The sequence below is a fragment of the Panthera onca genome, chromosome A1, assembly GCF_046562875.1.
Source record: "Panthera onca isolate mPanOnc1 chromosome A1, mPanOnc1 haplotype 2, whole genome shotgun sequence".
In the NCBI taxonomy this organism is placed as follows: Eukaryota; Metazoa; Chordata; class Mammalia; order Carnivora; family Felidae; genus Panthera; species Panthera onca.
In genome coordinates, this window is record NC_138339.1 from 43,218,100 (window position 1) to 43,239,799 (window position 21,700).

Consider the following 21,700-nt stretch of genomic DNA (forward strand, 5'->3'; position numbering starts at 1 on the left):
ACCGTTCTCTAGGAATCACTGTTCCAGCCCAATCCCTTCTTGGAACACACAGACAAACTGAAGCCCAAAGAAGGTCAGGAACTAGTCCAGCATCTCACCCAAATTGTGACAGGACAGATACCAAACCTCCTGGCCTCTAGTCTTCTGGACTAGACTTGCCTCTAAACTGCCTTTGTAGTTTGAGGGACGAGGGGAGGGCAGCGCTGGGTGATCTAGCCTCTCCTCTGGCAGCAGAATCCTCCTGCTGGAGGGGAGCCAGACCGGCCTAGTAATTGGTGAATGGCATAGGGGGCATGGCAGGGTCAGCAGCCTCCAGCACACCCAGGGCCACAGTGCCCTCCAGGCTGTGGGGCTGTGCACGGAGAGGTGGGAGCAGCTTTGGCTGCACCTTCCCTTGTAGGACTCTTGGATCTGGGGCCACTCCAGGGCGGCCTGGACACTTACATCTAGCAAGAGGCAAACGTGGGCTTCAAACCTGGTTCTCTCTGCCACAGCACATTAGCTAGAGATTGACGCTGGGGTGCCCTTGCAGACAGGATGCTGGGGGAGGAGGGGGTGTGAGGGTGAGGGCAAGTTGGGCTGTGTCTGACTGCGAGCAGAATAGCAAGACCAGACCCAGAGAGGGCTGGAGAAGGGAGGACAAGAGAGAGACAGACAGACAGAGCCTGAGCCCAGCAGAGTCATGCACAGGTGGATTTGTGCAAAAGGCTGAAGTTAAATCCCCCTCAGGTGTGCACAGTAGTTTCTACTGTAGGAATCACACTGCTGTAGCTCATGTACTCAGCAGCGACTCTGCAAAGCAGATCTCATCATCCCTGTTTTCCTGATGAGGAAGCTGCGACCCAGAGAGGTGAGGTGACTTACTAAAAGTAGCCTGCCAGCGGTACGGGACGCCTTGCCGCACAGGGCGTGGGAGGCGCACAGGCCGCACCTCTGGCTGGACTTGGTAGAGGAGGGCTTTCTGGGAAGGGCAGGCAGGCTGAACGGATGTGGGAGTGAGAGGCAGGAGCCGAGGCCTCACAGCACTCGCTGGCCAAATAACCTTGGCGATTCCCCAAAACCTTTCTGAGCCTGTTTCCTCATCTGTCAAATGGGTTCAACCGCACCCCCAGGCCACAGCTTGCAGAGAGAAAATAAAACAACATAACAATGTAAGGATGATATTAAAACTGAATACCTGGAACGTAAGAAGTGCCCAGTAGACAGCAGCCTGAGTGGTAAAAGCCAGGGGAGCCCTGTCCTGACAAGCTTGCCCTCAGCTGTCACCTGCCCTGACCCAGGGATTCCCAGGGCCTTCTTTGGCAAGTGTGAGCGAGCCTGGGACCCGAGAGCGTTGGCAACAGCCCAGTGAGCCGCCAGGGGAGGCGGATGAGCACGCCTCTGGGGACCGGCAGCCTCCGGGGGACAGGTAGACAGGAGACGGACAGGCGGCCTCCAGGGGACAGGCAGCAGTCCCCCGAGGCTGGGGAGCTCTGCGGGGCGCTCCGGCTCCTTTCTGTTTACCCCGCTCTGTGTCTCCACCACTGAGCCCTGCCGTCATTATCATTCCTCCTGCGTTCCTTCTCCCGGGCTATTTATTTTTCTGTGAGGAAGGAATGTGGGGAATTTACCACAGGGCGCTGGCCTTCACTTTCGCTGCAGCGGCCTCTTCTGTAAGAGGGAAGCGGCCCAGACAGATGGCTGAGGACTCGGAGGCGGAGAAGGGTCCCCGGCCGATTCCGAGGCCCCGGCGGAGGGCGGTTATGTAACCCACCCGGAGGCCCCCCGGGCAAGTGGCGCGGTGCCTCCCGTCCCGGGCATGCGCCCTGTAATATACACAGTTCCGAGGAACTCTCCTGGGACCATCCCTCTTCCTTTCCATCTGGTCTTGACTTGGGGTAGGGGTGGTGGAGGGGCGTGGGGTGGGGGTGGCGTTGAGCCTTCCAGCCTCTGCTGGGCTGGCCCGTTGCTTGGAATGCCCCCACAGCTCCATCTTTCAAGATGGAGGGCATATGCCACCTCCTCCGGGAAGCCTTCCCGGATTCCTTCATCCTAATTAATCTCTCTTCTAGGTTCTGTGTTCTCTTAGCACTTAATGGAATATTGTGCTCTTAGGTCTAACGCTGTGATTTGAGGTTTCATCTCCCTCTTTGCCCCCAGAGGTGTGGCTCCCTCCCTCCTTCCTTCTCTCCTCTCTTCTTCCAGGATCCAAGAAGGTCTTCCAGGATCTTCTAGATCTATGATCTAGAGTCTAGATGAATCTGAGATCTAGAGGCTGTCTCCCCGGATGAATGGTGGGGCAAACTGGGAAGGTGATTTGGGCTGTGGGAGGGATCATCCTTCAGTCACTTATTTCCTCAACACTTACTGAACCCCTCCCAAGCGGCAGCCTCTGCTGAGCCTGGGGGCCTCCAGACAGGATGGAGGCCTCTCCAGCCCCGGCTTGCTACAGGGCCAAGAGAAAGGGCTGCATCTCGATGCAAGACCCAGCGTGCTAGGCCCTGGGCTGGGTGCTGGAGACCCAGAGATGGCCTAGGCCCACCACACCCCTGGCAGAGGCAATTTAGGGGAAACCATCTCCATCCACCCCCGCCCCCAGCTCACTACCTTTTGTTTCCTGGAGTAAACATTTTCTCTGGAAGGACAGGGTGTGGCAGTCCTTTCTGTACTCCTAAGGCTCCCAGGGCCAGGATGATGGAGGCCGAGGCCGGGCAGGCCTGGCTTACCAGGGCTGGACTGGGAGGTGGGAGCCTGAGTCTGAGCCTGGTTCTCTGTGAACCAGTCCCTTCCAGTTTGCTGTGCACCTGGGGCTGAACCTGACTCTCTCTGGGTCACCATTTCTGAGTCCCTAAAACTCGAATTGTAGATGAGTGTTTAGTCCAGTGGAGCAGGCAGGAGAGAAGTGGTGGCTCCCAGTCCTCGGCAGAGGACCCCACAGCAGAAGTCCAGCAATGAGCAGTGCCCGTAGCCTAAGGGGATAGCTGCCAGCTGAGGCCCATGCCCACTTGAGAGCCCTCTTCTTAGGTTCCCCCCCCAACCCAGCCACCAGCCCTGCTTGATCCCAGCCCATTTCCAACAGGGAGATACCAGGAGTTGGGCCGGGCCTGCTTCCTCTGGGCCTGGGTTCCTGAGCTTTCTCAACCTATTGCTTCTTCTGACCCCCTTCTGCTCTGAGGCCCCTGGGCCAGCTTGAGCAGAGGTGGAGCACTGATCTAGGAGTCTGGATGGATTGGTGAGGGCTTCCTGGAGGAAGTGGCAGCAGGGCTGGGCCTGGAACCGTGGGTGGGGGAAATGAGTGTGCTTTGTAGGCAGAGCTCTTCACAAGGAGGGGCCCGGGCTTGGAATCAGACTCCCAGCTCCAACTCAGCTCTGCCTGCCCCTTGCTGGCTGGGAGACCGGGGGTGAGTTCTCTGATTTTGTGGCTCTCATTTTCCTCAGCAGAGGTTAGGGAGCCTCCCCTCTGAGTTGCTGTGAAGGTTCAACGAGAAAATATATGCTAAACCCTTAGCTCAGCAGCATCTGGTGCTCCTCACACGTTGGCTATTGTCATCCCCATTGACTTTGTCATTATTCTGCCAGCACTCATGGAAAGTACGGGGAACAAGGGGGGAATACAGAAGTGAAGCAGTTGAGGCCCCTGCCCTGCCCCGGAGACTCTTGCAGTCTCAGGAGGTGGGGGGGGGGGGGGGGATGGGGGGTGGAATAAACCTAGACTGTGATTGCTGCAAAGCAAGACCTTGGGAGGAAGGGGGCAATGTGACCCACGTGGTAGGCCCTGGACTGGGTGCTGGGCCACCCTGTTTGAATTCTGATCGTGCCACTGCCTAGCTGCGCCTCCTTGAGCCGGTTTCTTCTCTAACATGGGATGAGGGTTGCTGTAAATGAAGAAAGGACCTGGTGTGTGGTGAGCATGCCCTGAAGGGTGATTCTCACTCCTATGAATAATATGCAAAGTGATGAGGTTATTAAGCGGTGCATATAATACATTGGTGGGTCAGGGGAGGCTTTTTGGAGGAAGGGATGGCATTCCAGTTAGGTGGGAAAGCTGGGGCGTGTACAAAGGATGTGAGACAGAGAAGGGTTCCTGTAGAGGGGTCGGCGCAAACCACATAGGGGAGGCAGGAACTCACAGGGTGGGCATGAGAAGCACGGGCCATTGGATTTTCTCTGGCCGTTGCTGAGGGCACAGATAGCAGGTTAGCAAGCTTTCAGGCAGGCTCTGGTGTCAGGGGCCCTGAATGCCAGGATGAAGACTTGCTGTTTGACCCTCCACATCCTGGGGGGGCAGGAGAGAGAAGTGAGTGAAGCCAGGCAGAGGAAGATGAATCTGGCAGCATGGGGCGGGTAGATTGGCGGAGGAGAGATTGGGGGCGGAGAGGCCATTTAAAAAGCTGTTGCAAAATCGGTTTTCCTGATAAAGAGCTGGGCTGAGTCATCTGTGGAGGAGAGAAGTCACATCCAGCTTCTCCGTTGCCTTCGATGTGGGATTTTCCTCTCTTTGTCAGCGAGGCAATTGGCTGCCTTTCCCGGAGGCTTTGAGAACCGAGGCCGGCTCAGCATCCAGGGGGAAGCTGGGCTGCAGAGAGGACCCAGCTGGAGTGAGTAAGATGAGCACTCGGAGGTGCCTTTGTGGTTTGGGGTGTGTGACTTAGGGCATATGGCATCCCTCTCTGGTCTCAGTTCCCCTCTGGGCATCGAGAGAAGAGGCATGTGAAGACTTCTGCCAGCCTGTCAGTGGCAAGGCTGGAGCTAGGTCTGGGACTCCCATCCCTGTTCTTATGCATCTCCCATGTCCTGGCAGTCCTCCTCACCTTAGTATGAATTATTCTCCTCCTGAGAGGAGGGCTGGCAGTCTGCCACAATTCAGTCAGGTTGCACTCACTGGGACTGTGGCGTGGATGGAGAACTCCCTAGGGAATGGAGGCTGTGTCATTTCCTCCTTTCAGCCCGGAGGATATGGGGCAGGGGCTGGCAAGGCGGTCAGGCCATTACTCAGGCCCAGTTCATCTTCCTGCCCCCAGCTGAGCCAGAGGTTGTGCAGCCAGCCATTGGTTCCTTCCTGACCCCAGCAGGGGGGCAGTTTACCCAGCCTGTTTACCTGTCCCAGTGCCAAGACTCCCGGGCGTCCACAATGGGCTGCCTCCAGCCAGTCTCTATTCCCACCTCTGGCTCCCTGTCCCACTCCACCCTGCTTGGGGCCTGGATACTCCCATTGACGGCAGCCGTGTGAAGAAGCATTTCCTTGAATTCTCTCCCTGTCCTGACCTTCTGCTCTGGCCTCCCTTCCCTTGCCCCCCCTCCTTCCTTCAGATCCTAGGTCCAGACAGGCCTGGTGGTCAGCAGACCAGGCAACTACCTATAGAAGTGACAGGGGTGGGAGAAAGGGCTTATCCCTGCCTGAGCACAACTGGAACTTAGGTCTCCTGACTCCCAATACCATGCTGTTTCCACTCCCCTGGACTTTCATCTCCTAGCAGTCATTTCTACCTTAGTAAGAATGAGTTTTCTCAGCTCTTCTCCTGACAGGCAGAAGGGAGAGGATGCATGGGTTGTTCTAGGCAGCTGACAGGGGAGAGGGCACTGCTGGGAACATCGATCATGAGATGAGGAAACAGGCGGTTCTGCAGACCATTATCCAAGAGCACTGGACCCAAAGTCTGGGGCTGAAAGGCGGAACGGTTAAGAAATGAGACTCTGCAACCAGACTTTGAGTTTTGGTTGGAAAGATCCGAGCCCTGCTATTTGCAAGTTGTATGGCTTTCGACAGGTCTCTCTGAGCTCCAGTTTCATCAGCAAATTGGGGAGCATGTCAGTGCTTACCTCTCGGAGTTTGGGGGGAGAACTGAATAGGGTAATGTGTGTAAAGTGTGCGGCACGACCCCCCGGGGTATAGTGAGGGCTGCCTGATCGCAGCAGCCACTGTAGCCCTTATTCTGACAGCTGTACTTGGGGCTTCTTGTCCCCCAACACACTTAGGGAGTTACCCCTGTTGGAGCCAGTTCTCCTGACCCCGGGCAGTTCTTCCTTGTATCTACCCTCACTCCTTCCTCTCCTGAAGGCCTGTCTTCAGAGCTCCCGATCCAATGTCCAGGGTAGGTCTTTCAAGGGCCAGCACCCCAACCTGAGAAGAGGGGGTGTATGGCTGGCACAGGAACAGGCTGCAGCCAGGCAGATGGGGGGCTCAGCGAGATACCTGCCCCCTATGGCCCTTGGCTACCTCCTGCTTCTCTAGCAACAGGGAGCACCGTCTTGCACCTGGCTGGCTGGGGCTTGGCGGGGGGCAACAATTCCTGCGTCTGGGGAATGTTGCATGGACCTGCCTTCCCTGGCGCCCTGCAAGTGGGGGACTCTGGGGTTGGCCCAGCCCCCTTCTCTCAGCGTGGTTTGCGCAGGGTGGCAGAAATCATCTGGATTGCTGGCAGGGTCTTGCCCAAGCCTCCTGCCGGATTCCTTTTCCGTGGAGTCACTGCGGGCTGGGGGTGGGGGTACGGGAGCTTCCTTGGTGGCTGGACTCTCTCACCCCTTGGCCTTTTCTGCTGACCTCCTCTTGTCCCAGAACAGCAGCGCGGGGCGGGGGAGGTTCCAAGCCCAGCCTGGGGGTCAGCAGACCAGGTCCTGGCCCGAGGCCCACTCTTCTCGAAGCCTCTCGAGAAGCCTCCCAGGCCAGCTTATCCCCCAAGGGCCCTTCATGCTCTCACATTTGAGCATTTTCTAAACCCATGGCGGCCTTTAGAACCAGTCTGGGGATAGGATGGAAGCAGAGAAGTAAAAAGAAAAACAGGAAAGTGCAGGGACATTGGGAGGTCTGGATTATTCAAACAATGAAGCACTTTCCGTGAGCCTCACACTGTGGGAACCCGTTAGCCAGAAAGCCTGGTGCTGTCTGGAGTCTTGCAGAGCCGGAGGTGAACCAGCTCCACTACTTTCTGGCTTTGTGACCTTGGGCAACTCACTTTCTCTCTCTGAGCCCTGGTTTTCTCATCACTAAAAGGTGGATAATAATAGTTCGCGCTTCCATAGCGTTGTTGTGGAAATTAAATAATATGTAGAATCAACATTAGCAATTGTGGCGGAAGAAACGTTGTTGGGGCTACACAGGTGTTTATCCTGACCATACCCCAGGGGGATATGATTTGTATCTGTGACTCTGCAGGACTGTCAGGTTGGAAAGAAAAATCTGTGGCAGTAGGGGACAGAACCGTGTCCAGAGGTCGGGAGCTAATGTAAGGAGCACTAATGTAAGGAAGGCACCTCTTTAGGGTAGTGAGCTCCTTGTCGGTTGAGTATGTAAACAGAGACTTGTAACTCAGGGGCATGGTTTTGGGGACACAGGAATTATGTGGGCAGTTGGACCTAGTGACCGCCATCTTTGAGATTCCAAGGTCCCGTGATTTGGGACAATAATCCCTCCCTCTCCATAACTCTGGAATGCCCTGCTGTGTGACCTTGAGAGAGTCACATTCCCTCTCAGGATCCCGATCTGTGGAGTGAGTCTCCTTTGCTAGAAAAAGCTCTGACCCCTCCAGGGAGTAGAGAAGGGTCACCAACGAGCAGTTTCTCCCAGGGAGCATGAGCCCTCTTGCCCTGTCCACTGGGCCTGATGGCAGCGAGCAGTGCTGGCATTCGTGACCTCATCGCAGCCTCCCGGCTCTAACGTCAGTGCTCTTATCACTTCTTCTCAGTCAAGGAAGCGGGCTCCGAGAGGTGTGGTAACTTGCCAAGGTCTCACAAGTAACAAATGGCAGAGCCCGGACTTGGGCCAGGAGTCCTGGTTGCTAAGCAGGGCAGAGGAGACGAACATTGCGTGAGCCACGAAACCTCTCAAGGCCCTGCTGCGTGGCTGACTCGCCCCTACCTACGACCCCCCGCACCCACGGCAGCAGCGGCCTGGCCCAACCTGCAAATCCCTCATCTTTCATGGATGGGGTGATCCAGGCAGGAGAGGAGCCCTACCAGAAGGGGGCAAGCGTCAGGGACACATGGGGCAGGTTGTTCTGGACCGGTGGGCACGGGTGTGTGTGGGTGGGAGCCAGATCCTGATGGGAGGTGGGAAGGAGGAGGTTGGGGCCAGAGAACCTCTTCGGCTATGCTGCTCCATGTGGACGTCTTTGTTGACCCTAGTGTGAGCTCTACTCTGCGCCGTCACTCTCTGGACCTCAGTTTCCTCACCTCTACAATGGGGGTGGTGGTCAAATAGCTCCTCTGGAAGGGCCCTTGCAGCTCTGGGAGTCCGTGAATTCTGAGCCTCGCTGGCAGGATGCCTAGAAAGACTGTCCCTGGAGACCCATTCAGCATGTCATGGCCAGTGCTAATGAGGGCATGGTAGGAGGGAGGGCAGGGTCAGATTCCTCAAGAACTAATTAGCTTCCCACAGTAGGGAGCGCTGGGGGAGGATGACGGAGGGAGGAATTTTCCCAGCCACTGACTGAGCTGGTAACCTTGGCCACAGGCTATCTCATCCATCTTCCCATTGGTCCATCTGTTCATTCATTGTTCAATAAGCATAAATTGAGCACCAACGGTGTGCCACCTGGGCTCTGGGGATTGGAAGAGAAATGGTTGCCTACAGTGAACTTACAGATTAACAGGGTTTGACCCCAGCCTGATCACCGACCTCGGGCCCCAGACTCCAATCCTAGACTGAACCTGTCCCCCACTGACTCTGTCTCCTGTAGTGGCACCCTACAAGGTGCCAAAGGGAACTTTGGGGACGAGCAGGCATCTTGAGCATGGGTTGTGAGCCCAGAGGGAACCGGTGCTGACTTTCGCTTGGCCACTCTGCTGCGTGACTGTGGGTGAGTTACGTACACAGCCTCTGGACCTCATTTTCCACTTCCGTAAAACAGGGACAAGTAATGTTGGTCTCCTAGTGTTCTTACGAGGACAGAATAAACTAATGCAACGTTCCAGTACGGTTGCTGCTGAAATTAGCCCAATGTATTACTTTTATGATATTAAAATATGAGAACTTTAAAATGATTATGGAAATAAAAATGGGAAGAAACTCTATAAGAAGAGACTAGTAACCGTGGTTACCTGATTTGTGGTGTGGATGCTCAGGGGCGGAGGGACATTTTTTTTACCGCACGCTTTTTTGTTTTTCTCAGTTTTCAGCCCATGTGAGTGTATTACCTATTCTAAAAAGAGGAAGTGTTAGTGTTAGCAAATGACTATGCCGTGAAAGCGTAAAGGCCCCTAAGACAGGCACATAGAAAATGTCCTGGGGGTTCATTCATGCATTCAGTAATGCCTACCGAGTGCCCGCTTTATGCCAGGCACTATTGTAGGGGCCAGGGATAGAATGATGACCAGGTCAAGCAAGGTCATACATAGCCCCCTGAGAGCCGATGTTCTAGGTGGGGAGACTGATGATAAACCAGGAAATGTGTAAAGAAGATAATCGCAAATGATGGTGAATGCCATGAAGGAAATAAGACAAAGGGATAGGATAGGGGAGGGGAGAGTTGATTAGAGAGGAAAACCCCTCTAGAGAGGGAACATTCAGGTGAGTCCTGCATGGCAAGAAGGAACCGACATGGTATTCCATCTGGGATAAGATCATTCCAAGCAGAGACAAGAGCAAGTGCGAAGGTCCCGGGGCAGGAACAACCTTGGCATTTCCAAGGAATTGAAAGAATGCCAGCAGGGCCGAGCCCAGTGAGTGGAGAGGGTGGTAGAGAATGGGTCAGGGATGTAGTGTGGCCTCTCCTGCTAGGGTGAGGTGTTCTTGCAGAATTTAATAAAGTACAGTATCAATAACCTTCAGGGAGAAGCCAAATAAGGGGCCGGTTCACCCTGAAAGGGTAATCAGGGGAGGTTTTCCCACAGGTAGGTGGCCTTTGAGTTGGGTCATGATGGTTGTTGGGTCAGGGATCTTTCTGAGGAGAGGGGATTCCGGGGACTAGTGAGTAAAGAGCAAATCCCAGAGGAAAAGAGCATCTGTAGGAGGGGCATGGTGGCCGTCTGTCTGTCTGTCTCTGCTCCCGTGGTTCTGCATTCCCATTTGCTAACTGGACCTCTGTCCCTCTCAACAGCATTGGCCCACAGCACCAGCCTCACTGAGAAAGATCTGAAAGAGGCCAAGGCCCGGAGCCAGCAGATCGCGGCACAGCTGACCACCCCGCCCAGCTCCAACTCCCGAGGCGTCCAGCTCTTCAACAGGCGTCGGCAGAGGGTGAACCAGTTCACCTTGGAGAACCCCGGCCCGAGGGAACGGGAACGGAAGCCCAGCCAGGAGTCCCTCAGAGTGCCCCCTGCCGGCCCTGCGGGCTACGCCTCGGGGCTCGGCCTGAGTCCCACCTCACCCCCTGAGCCAGGCCCTTCAAGGAACAGCAACCACCAGAGCCCTGACACAGGGGTCCCCGCTCACAGCATGGAGGGGTGCTCAGAGAAAGCCAGCTTGCTGCGGCACCTGGAGAAGGTGGCCAGCGAGGAGGAGGAGGTACCGCTGGTGGTTTACTTGAAGGAGAACGCGGCCCTGCTGACAGCCAATGGACTGCACCTGTCCCAGAACCGAGAAACCCAGCAGACCCCGCCAAGCCCGCCCGCGGCTGAGGCCCACAGCCCAGCTGTAGACGTCAACCAAAACGTATCCTCACTCAGCACCACCCTTATCACGCCAGCCTCTAACAGCAACCACAGCCTGCCAGACGCAGACCATGCAGACGTCAACCAGAACCCCCCGGCCACTGTCGCCCCGCAGAGCCAGCAGCCCTCAGAAAGCCAGCTCCCTCCCAATGGCACGGTGTCAGATTCCAAACCCAGCACCCCGTGTGCCAGCGGGCAGCCCCCCGAGCCGGCTGCAGAGGTCAAATCCAGCACCCTCCTCATCGATAAGGTGTCAGCTCCACCTACCAGCACCAACACCTTCTCCAGAGAAACTACTCCCGTCTCCAGCTCTGGGATCCCAGCCCCAGATTTCGCGTCCAGCTGCCTGCTCATCGATGTGCAGCCGGGCGTCCCAGCGGTGTCAGCGGAACCTGAGCCGTCTGGATGGGCAGCCACGCCCACGCCCACCAAGCTATACAGTGAGGTCCACTTCACACTGGCCAAGCCCCCATCAGTGGTCAACAGGACCGCCAGGCCCTTCGGGATCCAGGCTCCAGGGAGCACCGGCCAGGTGGAACGGAGCCCCATGGTAGAGAGACGACATCTCGGGGAGAAGGCCCGGGCTCCCCAGCCCTCAAGCGTGGTAGACAGGAGCCCTCGGCCACAGAGACATGTGATGCCCCACAGCCCCATGGTGGAGAGGAGGCCCGTGGCACAGCGCAGCCCTGCCTTGGAGAGACGCCCCTTGGGGAACTTCACCCCACCCCCCACCTATGCTGAAACCTTGTCCACGGCTCCCCTGGCTTCCCGGGGCAGGTCTCCCCCATCCTACTCTGCCCTCTACCCCAGCTCTGACCCCAAGCCTTCTCACCTGAAGGGCCAGGCAGCTCCGGCCAGCAAGACAGGCATTTTGGAGGAGTCCATGGCCCGCAGGGGCAGCCGGAAATCCATGTTCACCTTCGTAGAGAAGCCCAAGGTGACCCCGAACCCAGACCTGCTGGATCTGGTACAGACGGCTGATGAGAAGCGGAGGCAGAGGGACCAGGGGGAGGCGGGCGTGGAGGAGGAGCCCTTTGCCCTGGGGGCCGAGGCCTCCAACTTCCAGCAGGAGCCCGCACCCCGGGACAGGGTCAGCCCCGGGGCAGCCGAGGAAGTCCTCCCGGAGTGGGCCTCATGCCTCAAGTCTCCGCGCGTCCAGGCCAAGCCGAAGCCCAAACCCAACCAGAACCTGTCCGAGGCCTCTGGGAAGGGGGCCGAGCTCTACGCCCGCCGCCAGTCCCGGATGGAGAAGTATGTCATCGAGTCCTCCGGCCACACCGAACTGGCCCGCTGCCCTTCACCCACCATGTCCCTGCCTTCGTCCTGGAAATATTCCACCAATGCTCCTGGTGGCTTCCGGGTGGCATCCCGGAGCCCAGCTCGCACCCCGCCTGCCTCCCTCTACCACGGCTACCTGCCCGAGAATGGGGTCCTGCGCCCCGAGCCCACCAAGCAGCCGGCCTACCAGATGCGGCAGTCTCTCTTCGTCCTCTCACCCATCAAGGAGCCCGTCAAGGTCTCTCCGAGAGCCGCCTCGCCCGCCAAGCCGAGCTCCTTGGACCTGGTGCCCAGCCTGCCCAAGGCCGCTCTCCCGGCATCCCCGGCCCTGCCTCGGCCCTCCCGCTCCTCACCGGGCCTCTACACCTCCCCCGGCCAGGATGGCCTCCAGCCCACGGCCGTGAGCCCTACCTACAGCAGTGATATCTCCCCTGTGTCGCCCTCCAGGGCGTGGTCTCCCCGAGCCAAGCAGGCCCCCAGGCCCTCCTTCTCTACCCGGAATGCTGGGATCGAGGCTCAGGTGTGGAAGCCTTCCTTCTGCTTCAAGTAACGGACCCTGCAGGGATCCCACTGCCTGGCAGGGTCCCCTCTCCGAGGGCTGGATGGAGAGCAGATGTGGCTGGAAGTGGCACAGAGCTGAGGGTCAGGAGTATGGGGACCCAGGGCTCAAAGGCTGATGCTGCCACCAGCTAGCTTTGTGACTTTGGGCAAGCCCTCTCTGGGCTGCAGCTCCTCCTTCCCTGCCACAAGGGTCATGAGACTCCAAGTCTGAAGGATCTGCAGTCCGATACCAGATAGCAGGGAGGGTCACGGAGAGAGAACTCCCTTGGCAGGCCGAAATGAGGCTGGGGGGCTTCCTCTGGCCTTTGTGAGCCTTAGGGATGCCAGCGTCTTGCTGGGGAATGGCCTAGAAGGGGACCCTAACACGGGCTTCTGGAGCAAACAGCCTGCCAGTGCCTCTGTGCAACCAGCCAGCCAAGGGTCTGCCTCCTCAGCTGCCCCAGCTCCCGGCGTCTTTCTGCCTGTCGCTGGCTTCTTACCTGCACAGGTCTCTCTTCCATCTCTGCCTTCTGGACACCGATTCCTCTCCGCCGCTTCAGAGAGCTTTGCCTCGGCTGCCACGTTTTCTCCTCTCGTGGGTTCTTCTGCTGGACGAGGACTTAGCCTGCCACTGCTGTCTGATGCTTTTCTTCCTGCCCCTCTGCTCAACCCGCCTCCGTGCCCTCTCCAAACACCTGGCTCCACTTTGGGGATAGTTAGAGCAGTTCATCCCAGACCCCATCTGGCTGGCCCTCAGTGTGCTAGGGCGTGCGAAGTCCCGGGGGATCCCTGAGAGAAGGGGAACCCTGTAGAAGGATGTGCAGATGTGAGTGTGCAGTGAGAGAGCCCCCCACCCCACCCCACTTATTTATATAGTCAGGGCCCTTCCAGCTATGACAGTCTTCGAGGATTGAGGGGATAGGCTGGTGCTTCGAGAGAAAGGCCTTGTAAGTGATAAGACAGTCCCCTGGAAAGAGACGGGGAGGGAAATGGGCTGTTGCCATAGAACCGTTGGAGATGAGAGGTCTGTAAGGGCGTCCTGGGGCGTGGCTGCAACGAGCTGCTTCAGGAAGCCAGGGGATCAGAAGCCTCGGCTGGGACGGACGGCACAGGCTCAGGGTGGCCTAGAGACAGTAGAAGCATAGCAGGGGCTTGGGCAGAGGCCTAGCAGCTCAGTGGGACAGAGGAGGAGACCTTAAGGCTTTGAGGACAGGGCCGGCACTTAAGAGATCTGGATTCTACCAGATTAATTCCGTGTGTATCTTTGGGTCTCAGTTTCCCCGTATCGTGAGGGTGCTGAGTCAGGTAGTGTGAGATGCTCACCACCTCTGACACCTTTGATGTGATGCAGCCCCCAAACCAGGCTTTGTGGGCAGGGAGAGAATACAGACGCAAGAGGCAGAATTCGGGTGGAAGCTTCCCAAGGCTGGGGGCCGAGCACCACCCACTTTCTCTTCCCCAGCCCTATTTCTGGGCTCCCCAGCGGGGTGAGGGGTGGTGGAGGCGGTGCCCATGCTGGGCTGAGCCTGCAGTTTTCGTGAGCTCTGGGCTCGTCTCCATGGGAACAGGGGGTGCCTTCCTAGTGAGTTCATTCTGCCCAGAACTTTGGGGGCATGCGTGGGGGAGTCGTAAGTGAGCTCAGCTTCTTCGTGCCCGGCCCCTCCCAGGACAGAGCGAAGCCCCTACCCTGGACCCTGCTCCCTTCTACCCTCCACCCCCCCCTCTCCCCCCCCCCGCCAGGGCCAGCAGTGGAAGAGGCCACCCTCCATCCTGCAGCTCCTGCGGCCAGGCTGGCCGAGCTCTTCCCCCAACTTTGTTTTCTCTCCTGTTCTCAATACACTCGGCCTCAAATCTGTCTTGCTTCTTTCTTTCTTCCGCACTCCCTGGCTGGTGGTCAGGACTCTCTCCTTCCCGATTCTGGCTTGGGAGGTGGGGTGGGACAACCCAGTTACCGTGTGGCGTGTCTCCGAGTACTGTTTGAATCCGCTGCGTGTCTGGATCTGCCGTGTGTATAGATGTGTGCCGGCTTGGAGGCAAGGGCTGCCTCTCTCTCGTCCCTGGGTCAGCACTTAGGGAACCATAGTCCTGTGGAAATCACATTCTTCTGTTTTCTCCTTCCTTCAGAGTTTGGCCAAAAAGGCTGTGGAGCATAGGGAAGACCCATAGCCCCTTACAGTCCATGTTTGTTTGAGTTCTTTAAAAGTGGAATTAAAAAAAAAATTTTTTTAATGTTTATTGATTTTTGAGACAGAGAGAGAGAGAGAGAGAGAGAGAGAGACAGCCTGAGCGGGGGAGGGGCAGAGAGCAAGGGAGACAGAATCCAAAGCAGGCTCCAGGCTCTGAGCTGTCAGCACAGGGCCTGATGTGGGGCTCGAATTCATGAACTGCAAGATCATGACCTGAGGTGAAGTCAGACACTTAACCAACTGAGCCACCCAGGAGCCCCTAAAAGTGGGATTTAAATGCCTTGAGCCAGAGCATATACTTTCTGGTTCCCTCAGGCCCCCTCCTCCTCTCCCTGTTATCTAATCTGGCAATGTCCCATATTTGTCACCTCCTAGCTCCTGAAAACAGAGTTTCCGCCCCTGGTGGAGAGGAGCAAACTGCCATCAAGAGTCAGAAGTGGGTTGTAGTCCCAGATCTATACCTGACTCCTTGTGTGACCTTAGACAACCCCTCCCACCTCTGGCTGGGCCTTAGTCTGCCTTGCGTCCAATGAAAGGATCGCAGAAGGCAATTGGGGAGCTAGCTCTGCTTGGTCTCCGATGGTTCCTGTCTGACGACTCTGTTCAAGCCTTCACCCCACACACATGCCCTGCGATGGGGCTGGGGCTGGGTTAAGTGGGCGCTTCTTTCTGAATCTTCACCCATGTGCATTTCCAGGGAGTTCTGGCTTATGTAATGCATTGAGAGCTTTGTCAGAAAGTGAACAGTCCTGATTTCTCACAGCTTTTTTGTATTGTGCACCCCACCTCCCCCCTCCGCCCCCCGCACAGAGAGTCAGTACCCAGACATGGCAGTTCCGATGAGGTCAGGCTCTGGCCTTCTTCCAAATGGTGAGGAGCTGCTTACCACTGCCCCACATTCCAACCCAGGCTTGGGAAGTCAGGCTAGGGCCACTTGCTGGCCCAAGCCTTCCCCTTGTGGCCACCAAAGGCAGACATAACCCTTAGAGATTTCAGACAGGTATGATAAGTCCACCTGCCCTAGCCCGCCTTTCTCCTGGCTGCAGAGCCCTGGATGCTTGTTGATGGGCTGGGATCATGAACTCCTGGCCCCACTTCCCACAGCTGGGCTAACTGAAAGCTTCCTGGGATATGTCACAGCCAGAACAGCTCCCAGTGTCTCTGGCTCAGATATACACAACTCCGACCCTGGGAGTGAAAGGGGTGGATCCCACGCTGAGCTTTAACTTTCCAAGTTGATGATTGGGGTCTTGGATGTCCCCAGGAGGTCTCTAAGGGCCCCTCCAGCATTACTATCCCATGAAAAATCTCCTATTGGGACGGCTGTACAACATTTTTCTTTAGGTTTAAGGGACCCCCTTCTGAGTCAGCCCATCTAGTAGCTGCTGCATTGGATGGAGAAAACATAGTTTATTACTTCCTTTTGATTGGGAGAAATCGGATTCTGATTGGATGAGAGGCTGACTGGCTTGGCTGTGGCTGGTTACTGATTGGGTGAAAGACTGGATCTTTTGAATGAGTCTGGATTTTGATTGAGTAGAAGACACTGCATGGACTGGCTAAGTCTGGACTCTGAGGAATGACTGCTGGTGAATCTGGGTTGGATTGAAGGCTGAGTGGACTGGTTTACTGCTGCAATCTGATCGGACGAAGAGTTGGATGATTTAGCAGATACAAGCTGGGCATGGATTCCAAAGCCCAAACCAGTGCTTCCAACCGCTTAAGCATGGTGTAGCCTTTGGATAAGAGGTGGTCACCCCCACACATTTCCTGGTGGGACAGAACACAGCAGGCAGTTTTTTTACACCTCTGAATTTCATCTTCAGATGGTGTGTACAATGGGTGTGATAATGCCAGCCACCTCATCAGGATGTTGTGAGGATCCAAGGAGAGATACAGGATGAGACTGAAACTTGTAGGCTGGAGGGTCCTTAAATAGGTAGGAAACAGGTACAGTAGTATACAGCAGAGCCGTGCTTTATCACCTCAGAGATGTTCACCAACTCCGCCCCACCAAATCCACACCCCCTACCCCATGCTGACAAGAAGTCCAGTCGGGGGAGTGTGCCGTCTAGGGCAGAATGAGCCAACTCCCTTTGGTGTCCCCATCTGTCACTGGGAACTTCCTCCCTGCTTGGGGGCATCCAGGGAAAACTTCGGAGGTGACCATGGCAACCTAACAAGGGGGTTGGGACTAAGAGGGTCTTTCCCTAAGCCCTTAATGATAATGATCAGTATTTTTGTCTTAACATTTTAAAATAGATAATACAACCATATGTTTCAGAAACCTAATCTTACATAGAAAGTAATACGCTAGAGCTTTACTCCCACCCCCGTGGCTGTGTACCCCACCCCGGTGGCCCCATTTCCTAACCGAGACCCACTTTGGTTAGTTTCCGGTGTATCCTTCCAGTATTTCTTTCGGGTAACTAACACCTCCTGAGCCCTTCCTCTCCTCCAGGGCATCTTCCAATACATGTAACATTCTTTTACACGAGTTATCTCATGTAACCCTCACAACAACCCCCTAACTCTAGTGCTGGTATTATACCCCCATTTTACAGAGGAGGAAACCGAAGCCCGAAGGCTTCCAGTTGCTTCCGCAGCTGAAATAACTTGCCCAAGTTCATTCAGTAGTAAGTAAAGGGGTCTGTCTCCAGAGCGAGCGTTCTTCACCACCGCTCACCTGCCTCCCCGTTGAGCGCAGGGACAGGCAGCATGGGCTGAGAGCCGGGACCCCTGCGTTTTACTGCAGGCCCTATTCCCCTGACTTGGGGGCCTGGCTTCCCGACTGTGTGCAGTGGACAACCCAGACTCGGTCCCTCCCGAAACCCCGGTCTAGAGGACCCCAGCACTAACGCCTGCCCGCGCCCTCTCTGCTCTCTCCCCAGGACCGCCGGGAGAGCCTGCCCACCTCCCCGCCCTGGACGCCGGGCGCCTCCCGGCCCCCCAGCAGCCTGGACGGCTGGGTGAGCCCGGGGCCGTGGGAGCCGGGCCGCGGGAGCAGCATGAGCAGCCCCCCGCCGCTCCCGCCGCCGCCGCCCATGTCTCCCTCGTGGAGCGAGCGCTCGGTGTCCCCGCTGCGACCTGAGACAGAGGCGCGGCCTCCCAGCCGCCAGCTGCAGGCCCTCCTGGCGCGAAACATCATCAACGCGGCCCGGCGCAAGAGCGCCTCCCCGCGGCCGGCGGGAGCCGAGAGCCTGCGGCCCTTTTCCCCGCCCGGGGCGCAGCCGCCGCCGCCACCGCCGCCGCCGCCACCGCCGCCGCCGCCGCCGCGCCTGCGCTCGCCGAAGCCCGCCCGGCCCGGCCCCGTCGCCGCCCCCGGGGCCACGTTCTCCCCGATCCCGCGGAGCCCGCTGTCCGCCGGGCCCTCGCCGTGCGCCAGCCCCCGGAGCCCGTTGCCGGCGCCGCCCAGGCCCTTCCCCTCCCGCCGCTCGCCCACAGACTCCGATGTGTCCCTCGACTCCGAGGACTCCGGCGCTAAGTCGCCCGGCATCCTCGGCTACAACATCTGTCCCCGCGGGTGGACCGGCAGCCTGAGGCTCAAGCGTGGCAGCCTCCCCTCCGAGGCCTCCTGCACCACCTAAAGCCTCCCCCGCTCCCGCTCCATCCCCACCCCGGGAGGGCTGAGCCAGAAGAAGAGTTGTGGGGCTTGGTAGCTCCTGGCACCACATCCCCAGGAGGCCTGGCCTCTTTGGACAAGGGGTCAGGGGAGTAGAGCTCTGGGCCTGGGGCTGGGGTAGTGATCCAAGTTTGGGTTCTGGCCCTTATTCGAATCAGTCATTGTGTGACCCTGGGCAAGACCCTTGCTCTGTCCGATCCTGGGCTTTCCCATCTGTTTAGTGGGCCTTTGGCCAAGGCGATCTTCACAGGTCTAGATTCCCCCTCCCCTCCCATCAGCACACACACACAGACACACACGTGCCTTGGAAGAGGTAGGGTGTTGTGCATGTGGACCCCTGGGCTCGCTGCATGCAGTCCGGGGCTCCCTATTCCTCCCTCCCTTCCTGCCTCTGCTCTCTGGAGTCTGGCAAACGAGGGGTGTGTTCAGAAGATCCTAGGCCTAAGTTCCCTGTCCAGGCCCTGGCTTGACCATCCGCCTCCCTGGCACCAAGTCCCAGGCAGGAGCAGCTGTTTTCCATCCCTTCCCAGACAAGCTCTATTTTTACCATGGTGACCTTTAGAGAGGTCTCCCAGGCCAGCTCAAGGTGCCCGGCCGGGCCCCTCTGGAGACAAGAGATGGGAAGATCCCTCCTCCCAGATCCCTCTCATGCTTTCCCCACCTCAGCTCAGACTGCCTGGGCATCTTACCTGCTGCCAGAGAGGAGAGCTGTAAGGGGATGACTTCTATCCCCAGCCCCAGGACTTGGGCGTCCAGGCATGCTACAGGTGCCTCCAGCCCATCTGTCTTTTCTGGGCCCTTCCATGGAAAGTTCTGGGCTAAAATCTGAGCTGGGGAGAGAAGAGTTGATATAGAGCTATCCACTACCCTGTGGTTTTACCTGATGGCCCTGAGTTTGAGGTTGCCCACTTGGAAAGAGGGAGGCAAGAGTTCCTTGTTATAGGAGGTATTCAAGCAGGAGCCAGGATGCATAGAGGAGATTCTAGTAGGAAGGGGATTGGCTCAGATGACCTCTGAGGGCTCTCCCAGTCCTGAAATGCATTCCATGGTGTTAGGAAGGGAAGGAGATTGGCGGCAGAGGATTGGCTAGGCAGCATTTGGGGGCAGATGAGAACGGGTGGGTGAGTGAAGGGTTAGACTAGAGTCTGCCTGTGTTTCTGGCTCCTTAGGAAATACCGCATGCTTCAGTTTTAGGCCCCAGTATGCATATCCTGCCCAGATAATGGGCACCGCTTTGCCCCATCTCTTTCCCACTACACTCTGGCCTAGCTAGTGCCCGATGCCCAGTGACCTCGAGAAGCCTGGCTGCAGGCCCTGGCCTGACCCTCAAACCTTGGTGGTTCTCATTCCAATCCCCAGGAGGGTCAGGGCATGGGAGAAATGTGGTTGAATTCTATAGTTTCAGCCTCAGGATACTAAGAGCAGGGGAGCATGGGGGGTGGGGCTTGGAATGGGCTGAGGATCAAAGAGATGCAGGTGAAAGGACACCAGGATGTGGCTAAAGGTGAGGGAGTGAGTGTGATTTGGGGTTAGAGGTAGACTTACCCACGCATCAGATGATGTTAGACCTGGAACCCCTAAGTGAGGCTAGGGAAAGCTGGGCCACAGTGGGAGAGAGTTGGGAGGGGGGCTTTGGAATAAAGGAGTGATCCCAGAGGGTGCCTAGGGCCTAAGGATTGGGAACATAGGCCCTGACAGTGGGAAGGTAAAAGGGTGCTCCTGCTTGGTCAATGATGAGTGACCACATTTACCAAAGTCCCCATCTGTTTCAGGGTTCCTTGTAGCATGGGAGACTGGGGCTAAGGGCCTCTTTCAGAGAAAAGACACTATTGGGCCCCTGGCTGATGCCAAAGCATAGCAAATCCACTTCTGCCTGCATTTCCCCCAAAGAACCAGCAGGAGGCAGCCTTGAGAAGCTTCAGTTCTCCTGGCTGTTCTCTCCCTGTCACTGCCTTCTCCCAGCCCCTATCCTCTCTAACCCACTAGAGACTGCCTGTGTTCTGCCTCTTGCCTCCTGTAGAATTCATCTCTGGCCCTCAATAAATGCTTCCTGTATGCTTCTGCCTCCTGTGTCATTTTCGGCTGTGTCTAAAGCCCCTCCCTTCTCCCTATGGAACAGTCCAAGGGGCTCTGGGTGGATGAGAATGTTTGATACAGGTGGGACGGGAGCTCGGGGAGTAGCGGCCATGAAGAGAGATGGGGAACAATGGAAAAACTCCAGGCCATAGATGAAGTCCCAGGGTTGAAATCTTGATCCTGTCATCTACTAGCTGGGTGACCCTGAATAAGGCCACTCCTTATCCAGCCTCAGCTTCCCTGTGTGTGCAGAATGAGCTGGGCTAGGTGATGTTTCAGGGTGGTATTTCCCAGGCCCTCACCACAAGACACTGTCACTGAAGCAGGCAGGGCCAAACCAGGTCAGGGGCCAGTGCTCCGGGGCTGTTTCTTCATGGCAGGTTGGGGCTCCATGCAGGGAGAGAAGCCCCTACAAGAGATCCCATGTGAGTCCAGATAACCCTAGTGAGCTCAAGACCCAGGTTATCTGGAGTGCTTCTCACCTGAGGGGGGTGTCCTTTGTCTAGAGAAGGGGATTGTGGCCCCACTCCCAGGTGAGGCCGAGCCTGCCCTGGGAACATCCCTCTCCTTCCTCTCTAGGAGCTCCCAGCAGAGGCTGGATGCAGGATCCTAAGGGGCAGAACGTGGACCTCCTGCGGGCCACAGCAGAGCCCAGGCTTCTTCCTATGAGTGTGTCAGAAATACACCCTCTGGGTAGCTCAGTCGGTTAAGCGTCCGACTTCGGCTCAGGTCATGATCTCGCGGTTTGTGAGTTCGAGCCCTGCGTTGGGCTCTGTGCTGACAGCTCAGAGCCTGGAGTCTGCTTCAGATTCTGTGTCTCCTCTCTCTGCCCCTCCCCGACTTGTGCCCTGTCTCTCTCTATCAGAAATAAATGTAAAAAATAAAAACGCACCCTTGGATAGTCTGTCCCAGCACATGGGTACAGGTGCTGGCCACCTCGGGGCCCAGCACGTCCTTGCCGGTCCCACCCTTCCCTGCAAATGACCCAATCTTTATCTTCAGCTGGAGCCCCTCCTGGGCGCAGTCTCCTACTGGTGATTCCCATTCCTGACACCTCAAATCAAGTTTATCCCAAACTGAGCTGAGCATCTGTCGCCACCCCAATCTGTTCCCCTTTTACCTTTCCGAGTCACTCAAGCCAGAGTGGCGTTTTCCTCGCTCCCCACATCCAGTCTCTTAGCAGGACCTGATGATTCCCCAGATACCCCTCAGGTCCTTCTCCTCTCCGTGGGCTCTGTTCCTACCCCTGTGCAGCCTCCCCATCTCCCACCTGAGCACAGTAAAATCTTCCCGCCTCCAGTCTGGCCCCCTGCCCCCCTGGCAGCCAGAGATATATTTGGAAAATGCCAATCTGACCGCGGCATTCCACTGTTTCAAATTCTTCAACAGCCCTTTATAAAGCACATCTTCCTTTTGAAAAGCCTGCTGTGAT

At 57.0% G+C, this 21,700-nt stretch overlaps 1 protein-coding gene across 3 annotated transcripts in view; it reads left to right on the plus strand.

Moving 5' to 3' along the window:
- SYNPO (synaptopodin) overlaps window positions 1–20,249 on the plus strand; it is a 68,097-nt gene extending 47,848 nt beyond the window's left edge. Inside the window, exons 1-3 of one of the 3 annotated variants that reach the window (XM_060634716.3) lie at window positions 4,407–4,577; window positions 10,014–12,364; window positions 17,462–20,249. In XM_060634716.3, coding sequence (XP_060490699.3) covers window positions 10,352–12,364; window positions 17,462–18,157 — 2,709 coding nt within the window. In that variant the 5' untranslated portion in view covers window positions 4,407–4,577; window positions 10,014–10,351 and the 3' untranslated portion in view covers window positions 18,158–20,249. Of the gene's footprint in view, window positions 1–4,406; window positions 4,578–10,013; window positions 12,365–17,461 lie in introns of those variants that run through there. The other 2 variants (XM_060634715.3, XR_013555199.2) reach the window with 2 other exon arrangements.
- Window positions 20,250–21,700: the final 1,451 nt, after the last annotated feature.